Source organism: Clupea harengus, chromosome 6 (genome assembly GCF_900700415.2).
Source record: "Clupea harengus chromosome 6, Ch_v2.0.2, whole genome shotgun sequence".
In the NCBI taxonomy this organism is placed as follows: Eukaryota; Metazoa; Chordata; class Actinopteri; order Clupeiformes; family Clupeidae; genus Clupea; species Clupea harengus.
Window position 1 is genome coordinate 5,654,067 of NC_045157.1, and position 11,824 is coordinate 5,665,890.

At 45.0% G+C, this 11,824-nt stretch overlaps 1 protein-coding gene across 1 annotated transcript in view; it reads left to right on the forward strand.

The window, feature by feature from the left end:
- The first annotated feature begins 1,325 nt into the window (after nt 1–1,325).
- The window catches only part of LOC105893595 (soluble guanylate cyclase 88E-like), a 15,904-nt gene continuing 5,405 nt past the window's right edge, over nt 1,326–11,824 (forward strand). The window contains exons 1-12 of the mRNA XM_031568837.2: nt 1,326–1,405; nt 1,579–1,873; nt 2,258–2,398; nt 2,642–2,781; nt 6,326–6,460; nt 6,772–6,895; nt 7,171–7,290; nt 7,640–7,724; nt 7,951–8,037; nt 8,360–8,477; nt 9,796–9,925; nt 11,246–11,392. Of these exons, the coding sequence (XP_031424697.1) occupies nt 1,754–1,873; nt 2,258–2,398; nt 2,642–2,781; nt 6,326–6,460; nt 6,772–6,895; nt 7,171–7,290; nt 7,640–7,724; nt 7,951–8,037; nt 8,360–8,477; nt 9,796–9,925; nt 11,246–11,392 (1,347 nt within the window). The 5' untranslated portion in view covers nt 1,326–1,405; nt 1,579–1,753. The remainder of the gene's footprint in view (nt 1,406–1,578; nt 1,874–2,257; nt 2,399–2,641; nt 2,782–6,325; nt 6,461–6,771; nt 6,896–7,170; nt 7,291–7,639; nt 7,725–7,950; nt 8,038–8,359; nt 8,478–9,795; nt 9,926–11,245; nt 11,393–11,824) is intronic.

The window sequence follows — 11,824 nt, forward strand, 5'->3', positions numbered from 1 at the left end:
TGACCCTCCCCTTCATCCCTGATAATAAAAATCTGATCCCGTCACTATGTGATCTGGCGTGTGTGAAATGCTGAGAACAGCTGTGTACCCAAACCAAGAAAGCAAGACCTCAGGCACACCTCATCTTGAGTTTGTGTGTGTGTGTGTGTGTGTGTGTGTGTGTGTGTGTGTAAGACAGTATGTATCCAAGGAGTTCAGGAAGACAAATGGCATTAACCGTGTGCCTTGGCACAGAAGAATGTGCAAAGTGATGTCATGACAAGGTTAAAGGTCATACCAGGGGTTGGAGGTCACCCATTCCTGTCAATAAGCTCTATTTGAGCCCCGCAGCTATAAATGACCTTGAGTCTGAGAGCTGTAAGCTCCTGCATGCATGCGGCCTTTACTGCAATCTCGGTATGTGCCAAGAATCTGTTAAAGCCAATTTTGTTTTCATAGAGGCAAAACAAACCTCATCTTAAAATCTATTTCCGACCAGGATGTTTTGCCGACATATGTCTCTCTGGTCAGTGGTATCTAAAGGCAAAACAGAATTAAGTTTGATGATAGCTATACACACTGTAGCTTGTATGAAGATTGTCTTCCCTTAGGCAGTGCATCATTTTCTACTTAGAGTCAACACCTCTCTATGCAAATACTTTACAATGTGTTAACCTGGAAGTGAAAAAGTAGTACAGTTGGCCTGATAACATTGAAAGTAGGCTTTGCTCAAATGATCAATCTTTAATTTCCCAATAAAGGTAATCTTATCCCAATTTAGATGCCTTTCACCGTCAGCCTGACTCAGGACATTACACATGCTGTATTGGGTGTATCCACCCACTTCTACATCCTTGCTCTTTCTTCCAATGTGCCATAGAGCTTTATTGTCCCACAATACTATACTATACTACAATATACTATGCATACATACATACATAGAATATATATACAACACTGTATGTTAGAGCATACTCTGATCTGGCTCAGTTCCGATTGTCAATACTGAGTTGTGCTTCCGGCAGGTTTTGATTGTAGGGTACCAAAATATTTGAAAAGCACACAGACACACAAACCTAGATGGCAGTTGAGCCAGACTTTGGTGAGTCTGGCCCAAAACGTGTCCAGGCCAGGTCCATTCCAGAGTCTGCTCCGTATCAGCACAGGTCCTGAGTCTAGCAGGAAGGAAGCCCTCACCTGGCGAGCATGTGCTTCTGAGAGATGGCCAGGGGGGTCTGTTCCTGTCACCTCCCCCCAGCCAGGAGCCACTCTCTCTGTCATCTGCCCTTGGCAGGTGTCACTGGGACAATACCTCCCCTCCGATGCTCAAGGGCTTGTGTAAGTGCCTTTTTTTTAAAAACAGTGTGGAGAGGTCGCGGCACTGTTTCACTCGGGGGAAAGAAGCTTACGGTTGGAAGAAGCACAGGTCAGGACTTAGAGAGATGACTTTTTACTTTCCTCCTTTTATGGCTGTCTTTATTTTTCATGACTGACATCAAAATTGAATACAGCAGACATCCCAAGAGAAAAGAGTAGATTCAATTAGTTCTCACTGCTTTTGTTCACACTCTTCATCTTGGCTCTCCCATTCTGCAACAGGTGCTATAGCTTGACCTGACCCTGGGTGCATCGCAGTGCAACAGTTTGCCATTCTGTGCCACACCTGGACTTCAGCTTTGCTGCTTTCTTTTTGCTGCTGTGTCTGGTCTGGGAAAGAGAACAAGAGAGAGCGAGAGAGAGAGAGAGAGCGAGCGAGCGAGCGAGAGAGAGAGAGATGTACGGGCTACTGTGTGAGAGCCTCCATGACTTCATTAAGGAGTCGTTCGGGGACGACGTGTGGAAACTGGTGCGCGAGCGCGCCGACGTCAGACTCCACTCTTTCGTCACGCACGAGGTAAGAGATTACGTGGCCTTCTTCATCTGATCTTCGTCCCCGGCTAAAGAACCCCTGGGGCCGGCCCAGGAGGGCAGATTAGCAGCTGCTGTCAACAGGCTATAGCTGGGCGCTCACTCAGTTAACACACACATTAATGAGAACTGATGCTGTTCCAGGGCTCTTCAGCTTTCAGCTCAGCTCTCTATAAGCCCCTCTTGACATATTTATAGCTAAGACAGTCAGCGACAAATATTTATTTATTTATTTATTATTAAATGTAATAATGACGAGTAAACGGATATCCACACGATCAGGGCCAAATTGTGGTCAGAGTAAGTTAGTGTGTGTGTGTGTGTGTGTGTGTGTGTGTGTGTGTGTGTGTGTGTGTGTGTGTGTGTGCAGGTCTACAGTGAGAGTGTAATCCCCCGGATTGCCAAAGCTGCCAGTGGCGTGACAGGGACCCCCTACAATGAGCTCATGAACTCTTGGGGGGTCTACTTCCTGGGCTTCGTGGGGAAGTACGGCTATGACAGAATCCTCAAGGTAGGACAAACAATACATATACTGTACACAGAAGAAAGTTGGTCACACATTTTATGTTTATTTTCATAAATACCACTTGTTATGTCTTATCAACGGTACCCACTTGTAATGGCAGAAACTGTGTATGTTGTTTAGTATGATTAGTACTCCACAAGTGCTCGTCTTTGTGTGGTTGTGTGTTGTGTGTGTGTCTGTGTGTGTGTGTGTGTGTGTGTGTGTGTGTGTGTGTGTGTGTGTGTGCAGGTGTTGGGTCGGCATGTGCGTGACTTTGTGAATGGGCTGGATAACCTGCATGAGTACCTGCGCTTCAGCTACCCCAAGGTGCAGCCCCCCACCTTCTTCTGCCAGGAAGAGTCGGCCACCGGAGTCACGCTGCATTACAGGTCAGACCCATTAGCAGAACATTAGAAGAACATTAGAAGAACATTGGCACACAGAGAATGGCACGCAGGGGATTCAGAGAGTGGCTGACTGGTGCTGAACTGGAGCAGACCTGTGTCAGGTCAAGGAAGTAACGCATTCCAGAATCATCTTATATTAAAGTAGAACTCAGCGAAGTAACGCATTCCAGAATCATCTTATATTAAAGTAGAACTCAGCGAAGTAACGCATTCCAGAATCATCTTATATTAAAGTAGAACTCAGCGAAGTAACGCATTCCAGAATCATCTTATATTAAAGTAGAACTCAGCGAAGTAACGCATTCCAGAATCATCTTATATTAAAGTAGAACTCAGGGAAGTAAAGTGATAGGTGAAAAATTCACTCAAGTTACCTCAGGACTCCGGAGTTGCATATAAGTATATTTATTAAACAACAACAACACGCTTGTTGGGCTCACCCACGTCCCGGCAGGCCAGAGAGAGAGGCACGGGCCCTCTCTCAGAGGGAGAGGGAGCCTGGGCTCACTCCCAGACTGCAGCAGACGAGAGAGAAGCAATATTAAACACTTCACACAAGGTTTATATAGATAGAAGTTTAGCGTTCTCTGGCGCCAATACAATTTGTCAGCAGGTATAACCACGTGGTGGGTCTCTGACGTCCGAGATAATCTTACTATGCTTCCTGCCATGCAAATATGTCAGTTTTACACAAGGTCGAAAGAAGCACAGTTCGACCCTCCTTATTACCTCTGGTCCAAACATGCTCTTGCACATATGCAGACTAAGTGGCACCTAATAATCTAAGTTACACACACACACAGAAACACAGAAATGCCATGTTCCTGCTTACATAAGCACATGATTCATACAAGGTAATTATTAATACAAGGCACTTGATTCATATATTCTTAAGTCATTAACAGTGTTTCGAAATTATAAAGCATTCCAGAATCATCTTATATTAAAGTAGAACTCAGCGAAGTAACGCATTCCAGAATTATCTTATATTAAAGTAGAACTCAGGGAAGAAAAGCATTCCAGAATCATCTTATATTAAAGTAACATTATGTAACAATTCTACCTTAAAATAACAGCTTGAAAAAAATTGTGCCGCTACAGTTACTTTTAATATGGAGAATGGCCTCTCCGCCATTGCCATCGGGGATCTGTAGGAAAAGGTCTGCGCTCTGTAGGATTTCTGGAGCCGCCCGGTCCTTTGTGTCTGAGCATGCGCGACTAGGATCGGGTAGTGACAGTCACTATCGGAACAGCTTTTACTCGTTGGTGAGAGCTGAAAGACACATTTGGATACAAGTTCGATTCAGAGCTAGCCATCTTTCTGCTGGATTAGTACGTAGTTTATTTGCTGTCCTGCTTTGTCTTGTCTTGCACTTGCTTGATGTTTGACTGTGTTAGCAAAGTTGTTCTCGCTAGTTTGTCATAAACGAGGAAAGCAAATTTCAACAGGTTTCGCTAGGTTTAGCCGCTAGGGGGAGCTCCAAGCCAAAAACTCCTTACTGCTGCTTTAAAGTAGATCTCAGGGAAGTAATGCATTCCAGAATCATCTTATAAAAGTGGCATTATGTAGGAATTGTACTTCAGGGTTAGGGTTAGGATAAGCAGTTTTACCTTAAAATAACAGCTTAAAAAAAATTGGGGCACTACAATGACGTTTAATATGGAGAATCGCCTCCGTGCCATTGCCATACCAGGGTCCGTAGGCATATTACTGCATTATGTAGGTTTGCCTGAAGCCGCCCGGTTACTACTGTCTGCCGAACTAGTAAGTAGCTTATTTGCTTATTAGCTTATCAAGCTTTGCTTGATGTTTGACTGTGTTAGGAAAGTTGTTGACTCACTAGTTTGTCATAGTGTCAAAGTAAGCAAATGTCAAGAGGTTTCGCTAGGTTTAGCCGCTAGCATCTCGTTAGCGATTAGCAATTCCTACATAATGCCACTTTAAAGTAGACCTCCAGTATTTTCTAACCCGGTTCCTATTTCCCCATCTTTTTGGGTCCAAATTCTTACTAGCAACCAGAATGATCGGAATTAGTCCCGTATTGAGTTAGAATGCCATAACTGGCAAGCGCAAAATGGTATACATTGTAATCCTATGGGGCAAGCATCCTTGTCAAAGTAAACCTCTTGTTTTTGCTACTGACAGTCTCATACTTTACTGCAGAAACAGTCCTTTTTCTGCAGTTTCTTTACAGTTATTGAGGTCAGCAGACACAGGTCTATCTCTGTAGGGATCCTTTCCTTGTTGTCCGACACTTGTGATAACATCATGAGCCTGTCAGTGACAGCAACAAGTGGTTTACTTTGACATGGATGCTTTTCCCATTAGATTACACTGTATTGCCTTCTTTAAGGTTTGTGGTTATAGCGTTCTAACTCAATACTGGACCAATTTCTGTTGTTTTTGTCCCTAGTAAACATTTTTACTCCAAAAAATGGGAAAAAGGGGCCCAGGTTGAAACAATGTGTAGAGTATCAGAGTCCTCCCTATGTAGAGTATCAGAGTCCTCCTCATCAGAGTCCTCCCTATGTAGAGTATCAGAGTCCTCCTCATCAGAGTCCTCCCTATGTAGAGTATCAGAGTCCTCCCTATGTAGAGTATCAGAGTCCTCCTCATCAGAGTCCTCCCTATGTAGAGTATCAGAGTCCTCCTCATCAGAGTCCTCCCTATGTAGAGTATCAGAGTCCTCCCTATGTAGAGTATCAGAGTCCTCCTCATCAGAGTCCTCCCTATGTAGAGTATCAGAGTCCTCCTCATCAGAGTCCTCCCTATGTAGAGTATCAGAGTCCTCCTCATCAGAGTCCTCCCTATGTAGAGTATCAGAGTCCTCCCTATGTAGAGTATCAGAGTCCTCCTCATCAGAGTCCTCCCTATGTAGAGTATCAGAGTCCTCCTCATCAGAGTCCTCCCTATGTAGAGTATCAGAGTCCTCCTCATCAGAGTCCTCCCTATGTAGAGTATCAGAGTCCTCCTCATCAGAGTCCTCCCTATGTAGAGTATCAGAGTCCTCCTCATCAGAGTCCTCCCTATGTAGAGTATCAGAGTCCTCCTCATCAGAGTCCTCCCTATGTAGAGTATCAGTCCTCCTCATCAGAGTCCTCCCTATGTAGAGTATCAGAGTCCTCCTCATCAGAGTCCTCCCTATGTAGAGTATCAGAGTGCATTCCGCAACTCCCATCCCATACACTTTTTGTCAAATGAATTGCTACTCATGGTCCTCTTGCTGTCCGTTCAGTTTTCGCGTTCAAAACCCTCTGGTGTTTGTGGCTCTACCAAGCCACAAATAATTCCAGCCAATCAACACAGGGCCTTACTAGCATGGAAGGGAGGGGTGTCATTTGATTGGCTGTTGAACTCAAATATCCATAACATTTGGCGAAACCGTATCATGGTGGAGTGCAGGCAGTGACTCAGAAAAGGTCCACTCACTGAAGCACTACTTAACCTCATGAAGTAAGATAAGAGAGCACTGTGATCGCTCAGACGCTCTGATCATGTATTTAGCCTTTGGTTTCCTCCCTGCAGGAGCAAGAGAAAGGGCTACCTGCACTACGCCATGGGGCAGCTGAGGCAGATGGGCAAACAGTTCTACGACACGGACATCCATGTGGAGGTGCTGTCTGAACAGCTGGTGGGAGACTACTCCCACGTCACCATGAGGTCTGGCTCACTATTCACTTTCACTTACCTGGCAGACGGACTGGCACCGTATATATATACTTTCTAAACATCACTGGGGACTTTATACTGAATACTTAATGAATTGCTTTTTTCTAGTAGTACATTCCTATTGTTGTTATGTTTAATAATGTGTAATGATATGCCCTAAACATTGTACATACCAAATACATAGGATTATTTAGTACTTCCTTCAGGACACTGTAATGGACTAAATGTTACACAGCTAATGTTCCAAAAATTTGCATCTGTGAGCTGATGTGTGAGTGTCTTTGTTTTTATGTTTGTAACAGGTTGAACTTTGACAACTCTGCCTACCGCTACATCCAGAAAGAAGATACAGAGGAGCAGGAGATTTTACCCATCACAAGTGATTTCTTTTTTGAAGTGTTCCCCTTCAATATTGTTTTCAGAAAGGTACAATAATTATTGGCTGTTACATGTGAGATCTCTTCTCTTCTCTTCTCTTCTCTTCTCTTGTCTTGTCTTCTCTCCTCTTCTCTTCTCTCCACTTCTCCTCTCTTCTCTTCTCTTCTCTTCTCTTCTCTTCTCTTCTCCTCTTCTCTTCTCTTCTCTTCTCTTCTCTTCTCTTCTCCTCTCTGCTGCTCTCTTACTCCATGTTCAACTTAAAAGCCCTGCGTGTCATTATTCTGCTCCTGCACTCCACTCCCCACTCTGTCTCGCCCCTCCAGGACATGGTGGTGCACAATGTGGGCTCAGGTCTGGCCACAGTCTTCCCTGACCAGGATGGAAAGAAGATCACAGACGCCTTCCTGCTGGCTCGCCCCCTAGTGGAGTTCACGTGGAACATGGTAAGTGGGGGAAAAAAATACCTGCAGCAGAGAGAGACAATTAAGGTTGTTGTAATAAGAGTATTAGAGCCTAACCCTAAGAAACATCAAACTATAAACAGCAGTATTAACAGACGTCAAGGGGTTTTAAGGCTGAGATGTTTATGTTAATGAATAAGAATCCAGATTTTTTTTTATTCTATGTTCAATTCAAACCGGGCCTGGTACTCACTGTGCTCTCACAGTATTCAGGGGAGAAGCTTTTGAATAGTCAATGCCTGTCATTTTGAATGCAAAATCCTGTTGTGAAAGTAGGAATGGACCATGGCCATGAAAGTGTGTTCAAGAGTGTACTCTTCTCTTCAAACAGATCATCTCCCATCCAAACAACCTCTTTGAGATCATGTCCAAGGAGCCTGTGAAGAGAGAGAGGAACCTTCACAACCGCGTTCAGAGTGAGTTCCGTCTGACCCTGCTCTGAGGCAATCACACCCCATACATTGTTTAGAAAGAAGAAGACCCCGTTCTTGTGTTTTTTTTTTTAAACTAAGAAGTTTGATTGTGTGTGTGTGTGTGTGTGTGTGTGTGTGTGTGTGTGCGTGCACACTTGCATGCCCGCACGTGTGTGTGTGTGCTTCTTGCGTGTGTGTGTGTGTATCTTCTCGTCCTCGTTCTGTGTAGATTTGGACTATGAGAACGCCAACCGCACAGCTGACGTGGATGTGGAGCTCATGGCCTTTCAGTCCATTATTGGCGACGACTACAAAGGTCACTAACCCCTGCTTTCACCTCTGACCCCTCACCTTTCACTCTCTCCCCTCACTTTGACACTTCTTTTTTGAGCTCTCAGCGGAAGCCCTTTTCATTTCCCCCACACAGCCGCTTTGCCAGGCACAGTAACCAAACCAGTACATTTCTAGCAACTAGCACAGCTAAAGTAAAGAAGTAATGGACCCCTAACTGCCTGTCCTCTTGCTGTGTCACCCTGTCTCCATCCCTGATGCGGTGGGCTGGGGGGGGGGGGGGGGGGGGCGCGCTGACCTCTGACCTGTGATTAATTCCCCACTGTGCTGTTTTGCCCCCCTGCCAGATGAAAACTGTGCCAACGCCAGGGAGAGTTGGGGAGACGGCAGCCGCTGCCTCCGACTGAAGGGCCAGATGAGATACATGCCTGAGTGGGAGTCCATCATCTTCCTGGGCACGCCCGTGTAAGAGAGACATTTACATTTACATTTACATTTACATTTAGTCATTTAGCAGACGCTTTTGTCCAAAGCGACGTACAAGGGAGAGAATATTCAAGCTACGAGCAATAGAACCTGGTGTAACAATAAATAAATACTACTTTACATTAGAAATATAACAAAATGAAATAAAAAGAAAGAAAGAGTGCAGAAGTGTAACTGCTGTAATTGCAAGTTACGCACTAGTCGAAGTGCCAGTTAGGACGGGAAGTGCTCTCTGAAGAGTTGGGTCTTCAAAAGCTTCTTAAAGGTAGAGAGGGACGCCCCTGCTCTGGTAGTGCTGGGTAGTTCATTCCACCAACGTGGAACTACAAATGAGAATAGTCTGGACTGCCGTACTTGCACAGACGGCAGTGCCAAACGACGCTCACTAGAAGAGCGCAGCATCCTGGGTGTAACATTTGCCCTTACAAGAGCATTTAGGTAGGTGGGAGCAGAACCATCGAGCACTCTGTAGGCAAGCATAAGTGACTTGAACTTAATGCGAGCAGCTACCGGCAGCCAGTGGAGCTCAATGAGTAGCGGGGTGACGTGTGCCCTCTTCGGTTGGTTGAACACCAGACGCGCCGCCGCGTTCTGGATCATTTGTAGTGGTTTCACCACGCAAGCCGGCAGGCCCGTTAGGAGGGCGTTGCAGTAATCAAGGCGTGAATTCACCAAGGTTTGCACCAGCAGCTGGGTGGCATACTGGGTTAGGTACGGCCTGATTTTGCGGATGTTGAATAGCACAAAGCGGCAGGACCTAGAGACAGAGGCAATGTGGTCCGTGAAAGTCAGTTGGTCATCAATAATGACCCCGAGGTTTCTTGCTGTTTTGGATGGAACAAGAGACAAGGAGTCAATATTGATGCTGATGTTGTGGTGGATGGCCTGTTTGGCTGGAAAGACCATCAGTTCCGTTTTGGCCAGGTTCAGCTGAAGGTGGTGGTTTTTCCAGCAGAGACGCCGCAGAGGGACCAACTAATTTTCCATCCATGACAACAAATCGATTTCTCATTTTCATTTCATCTCACAGCCCAACTTCATCTCCCCTCATGAGTCCTACCTGTTTTAGTTTACACACAGTCCCTCGCAGATGACATGCAGTTTGCCCCCAGACTGTCTTTTATATATGTTCAATGTATAATAAACATGAAAGAAGAAATCATTTAAAAATAATATAGACATTGTATCTATCTCTGGATTTGTGTAATTCCTTCTGTAGTAGATATAATTTCCTGTCTTGTGCAATGTGTGTGTGTGTGTGTGTGTGTATGTGTGTGTGTATGGTCTTTGTGTTTAGGATGGAGAGTCTGAGTGCCATGTTTAAGACAGGTCTGTACATTAATGACCTGAGCATGCACGACTCCAGCAGAGACCTGGTGCTGGCTGGCACACAGCAATCAGAAGAACTAAAGAGAGCTCTCATTCAGGTGCAGTGACCTATATATGGGTGTGTGTGTGTGTGTGTGTGTGTGTGTGTGTGTGTGTGTGTGTGTGTGTGTGTGTGTGTGTGTGTGTGCGCGTGCGTGTGTGTGTGTGTGTGTGTTTGTTTGTGTTTGTCTGCAGAAACAGACACAGAAAAGGTAATGGTCCTATTGAAGGACGCAGCACCAACCACTATGTTCTGATTACCACAATTTGTCAGACAAGATAAACTAATAAGCAAATTCAATCTCACAGCATAAGAGAGAAAGACAGACACCCTTTTACACGTCTGTAGAGCTCTTTTACACTCCTGTAGATCTCTCTACCGCTCTTCCCTTTACACTCCTGTAGATCTGTCTTTCCTTTTACACTCCTGTAGAGCTCTCTATCACTCTTCCCTTTTACACTCCTGTAGAGCTCTCTACCACGCTTCCCTTTTACACTCCTGTAGAGCTCTCTACCACGCTTCCCTTTACACTCCTGTAGATCACTCTTCCCTTTACACTCCTGTATGTCTCTCTTCCCTTTACACTCCTGTATGTCTCTCTTCCCTTTACACTCCTGTAGATCACTCTTCCCTTTACACTCCTGTATGTCTCTCTTCCCTTTACACTCCTGTAGATCTGTCTTCCCTTTTACACTCCTGTAGAGCTCTCTTCCCTTTACACTCCTGTAGAGCTCTCTATCTCTCTTCCCTTTACACTCCTGTAGATCTGTCTTTCCTTTTACACTCCTGTAGAGCTCTCTATCTCTCTTCCTTTTACACTCCTGTAGAGCTTTCTATCACTCTTCCCTTTTACACTCCTGTAGAGCTCTCTATCTCTCTTCCCTTTACACTCCTGTAGAGTTCTCTATCGCTCTTCCCTTTTACACTCCTGTAGATCTCTTTTACACTCCTGTAGATCACTCTTCCTTTTACACTCCTGTAGAGCTTTCTATCACTCTTCCCTTTTACACTCATGTAGAGCTTTCTATCTCTCTTCCCTTTTACACTCATGTAGAGCTCTTTATCTCTCTTCCCTTTACACTCCTGTAGAGCTCTCTATCTCTCTTCCCTTTACACTCCTGTAGAGCTTTCTATCACTCTTCCCTTTACACTCCTGTAGAGCTTTCTATCACTCTTCCCTTTTACACTCCTATAGAGCTCTTTTACACTCCTATAGAGCTCTTTTACACTCCTGTAGAGCTCTCTTTCACTCTTCCCTTTACACTCCTATAGAGCTCTCTATCTCTCTTCCCTTTTACACTCCTGTAGAGCTCTCTACCACTCTTCCCTTTCCCTTGTCCTGTTCTGATTTGCTCCTCCTCTGCCCTGTGCCCTTCAGGAGCAGAAGAAGTCCAGTAAGCTGGAGGAGAGCATGAAGATGCTGGACTACGAGATGAAGAAGACAGATGACCTTCTCTATAGGATGATCCCGAAGCCGGTGGCCAAGAGGCTGCGCAAAGGCGAGCCTGCCGTCAACACCTGTGAGGTCAGGTCAACACCTGCAACCACGTCTGAAGGCCAGATCAAAGCCCAGAGTTGCCCTCCTGCAACACATTTAGTAATGGCTGAACTTACACACTGACACAGAGGAAAGCCCACCATTGTGTCTGCAAAACTCAAAAGGATGAAAACCATTGTCCTTGGGCTACTGCAAAGGACTTATCAATCAATCAATCAATCAATCAATCAATCAATCAATCAAAGCATTATCAGTACATGAGCAGGGGAATTAGTCCTAGGGGCTGGTGTGTGAATCATGGTACCATGAATGGTAATGGTCATAGTCTTACAAGCATCTTTTTAATTAAACATTTTCATTATTCTGTGTTCTCAACTCCAAGTGTTTGTAGTGTACCAATGCAAATATACCATTCACACACCCGTCACTTGTCTATAGAGCTCACAACCTAAGCGTTAT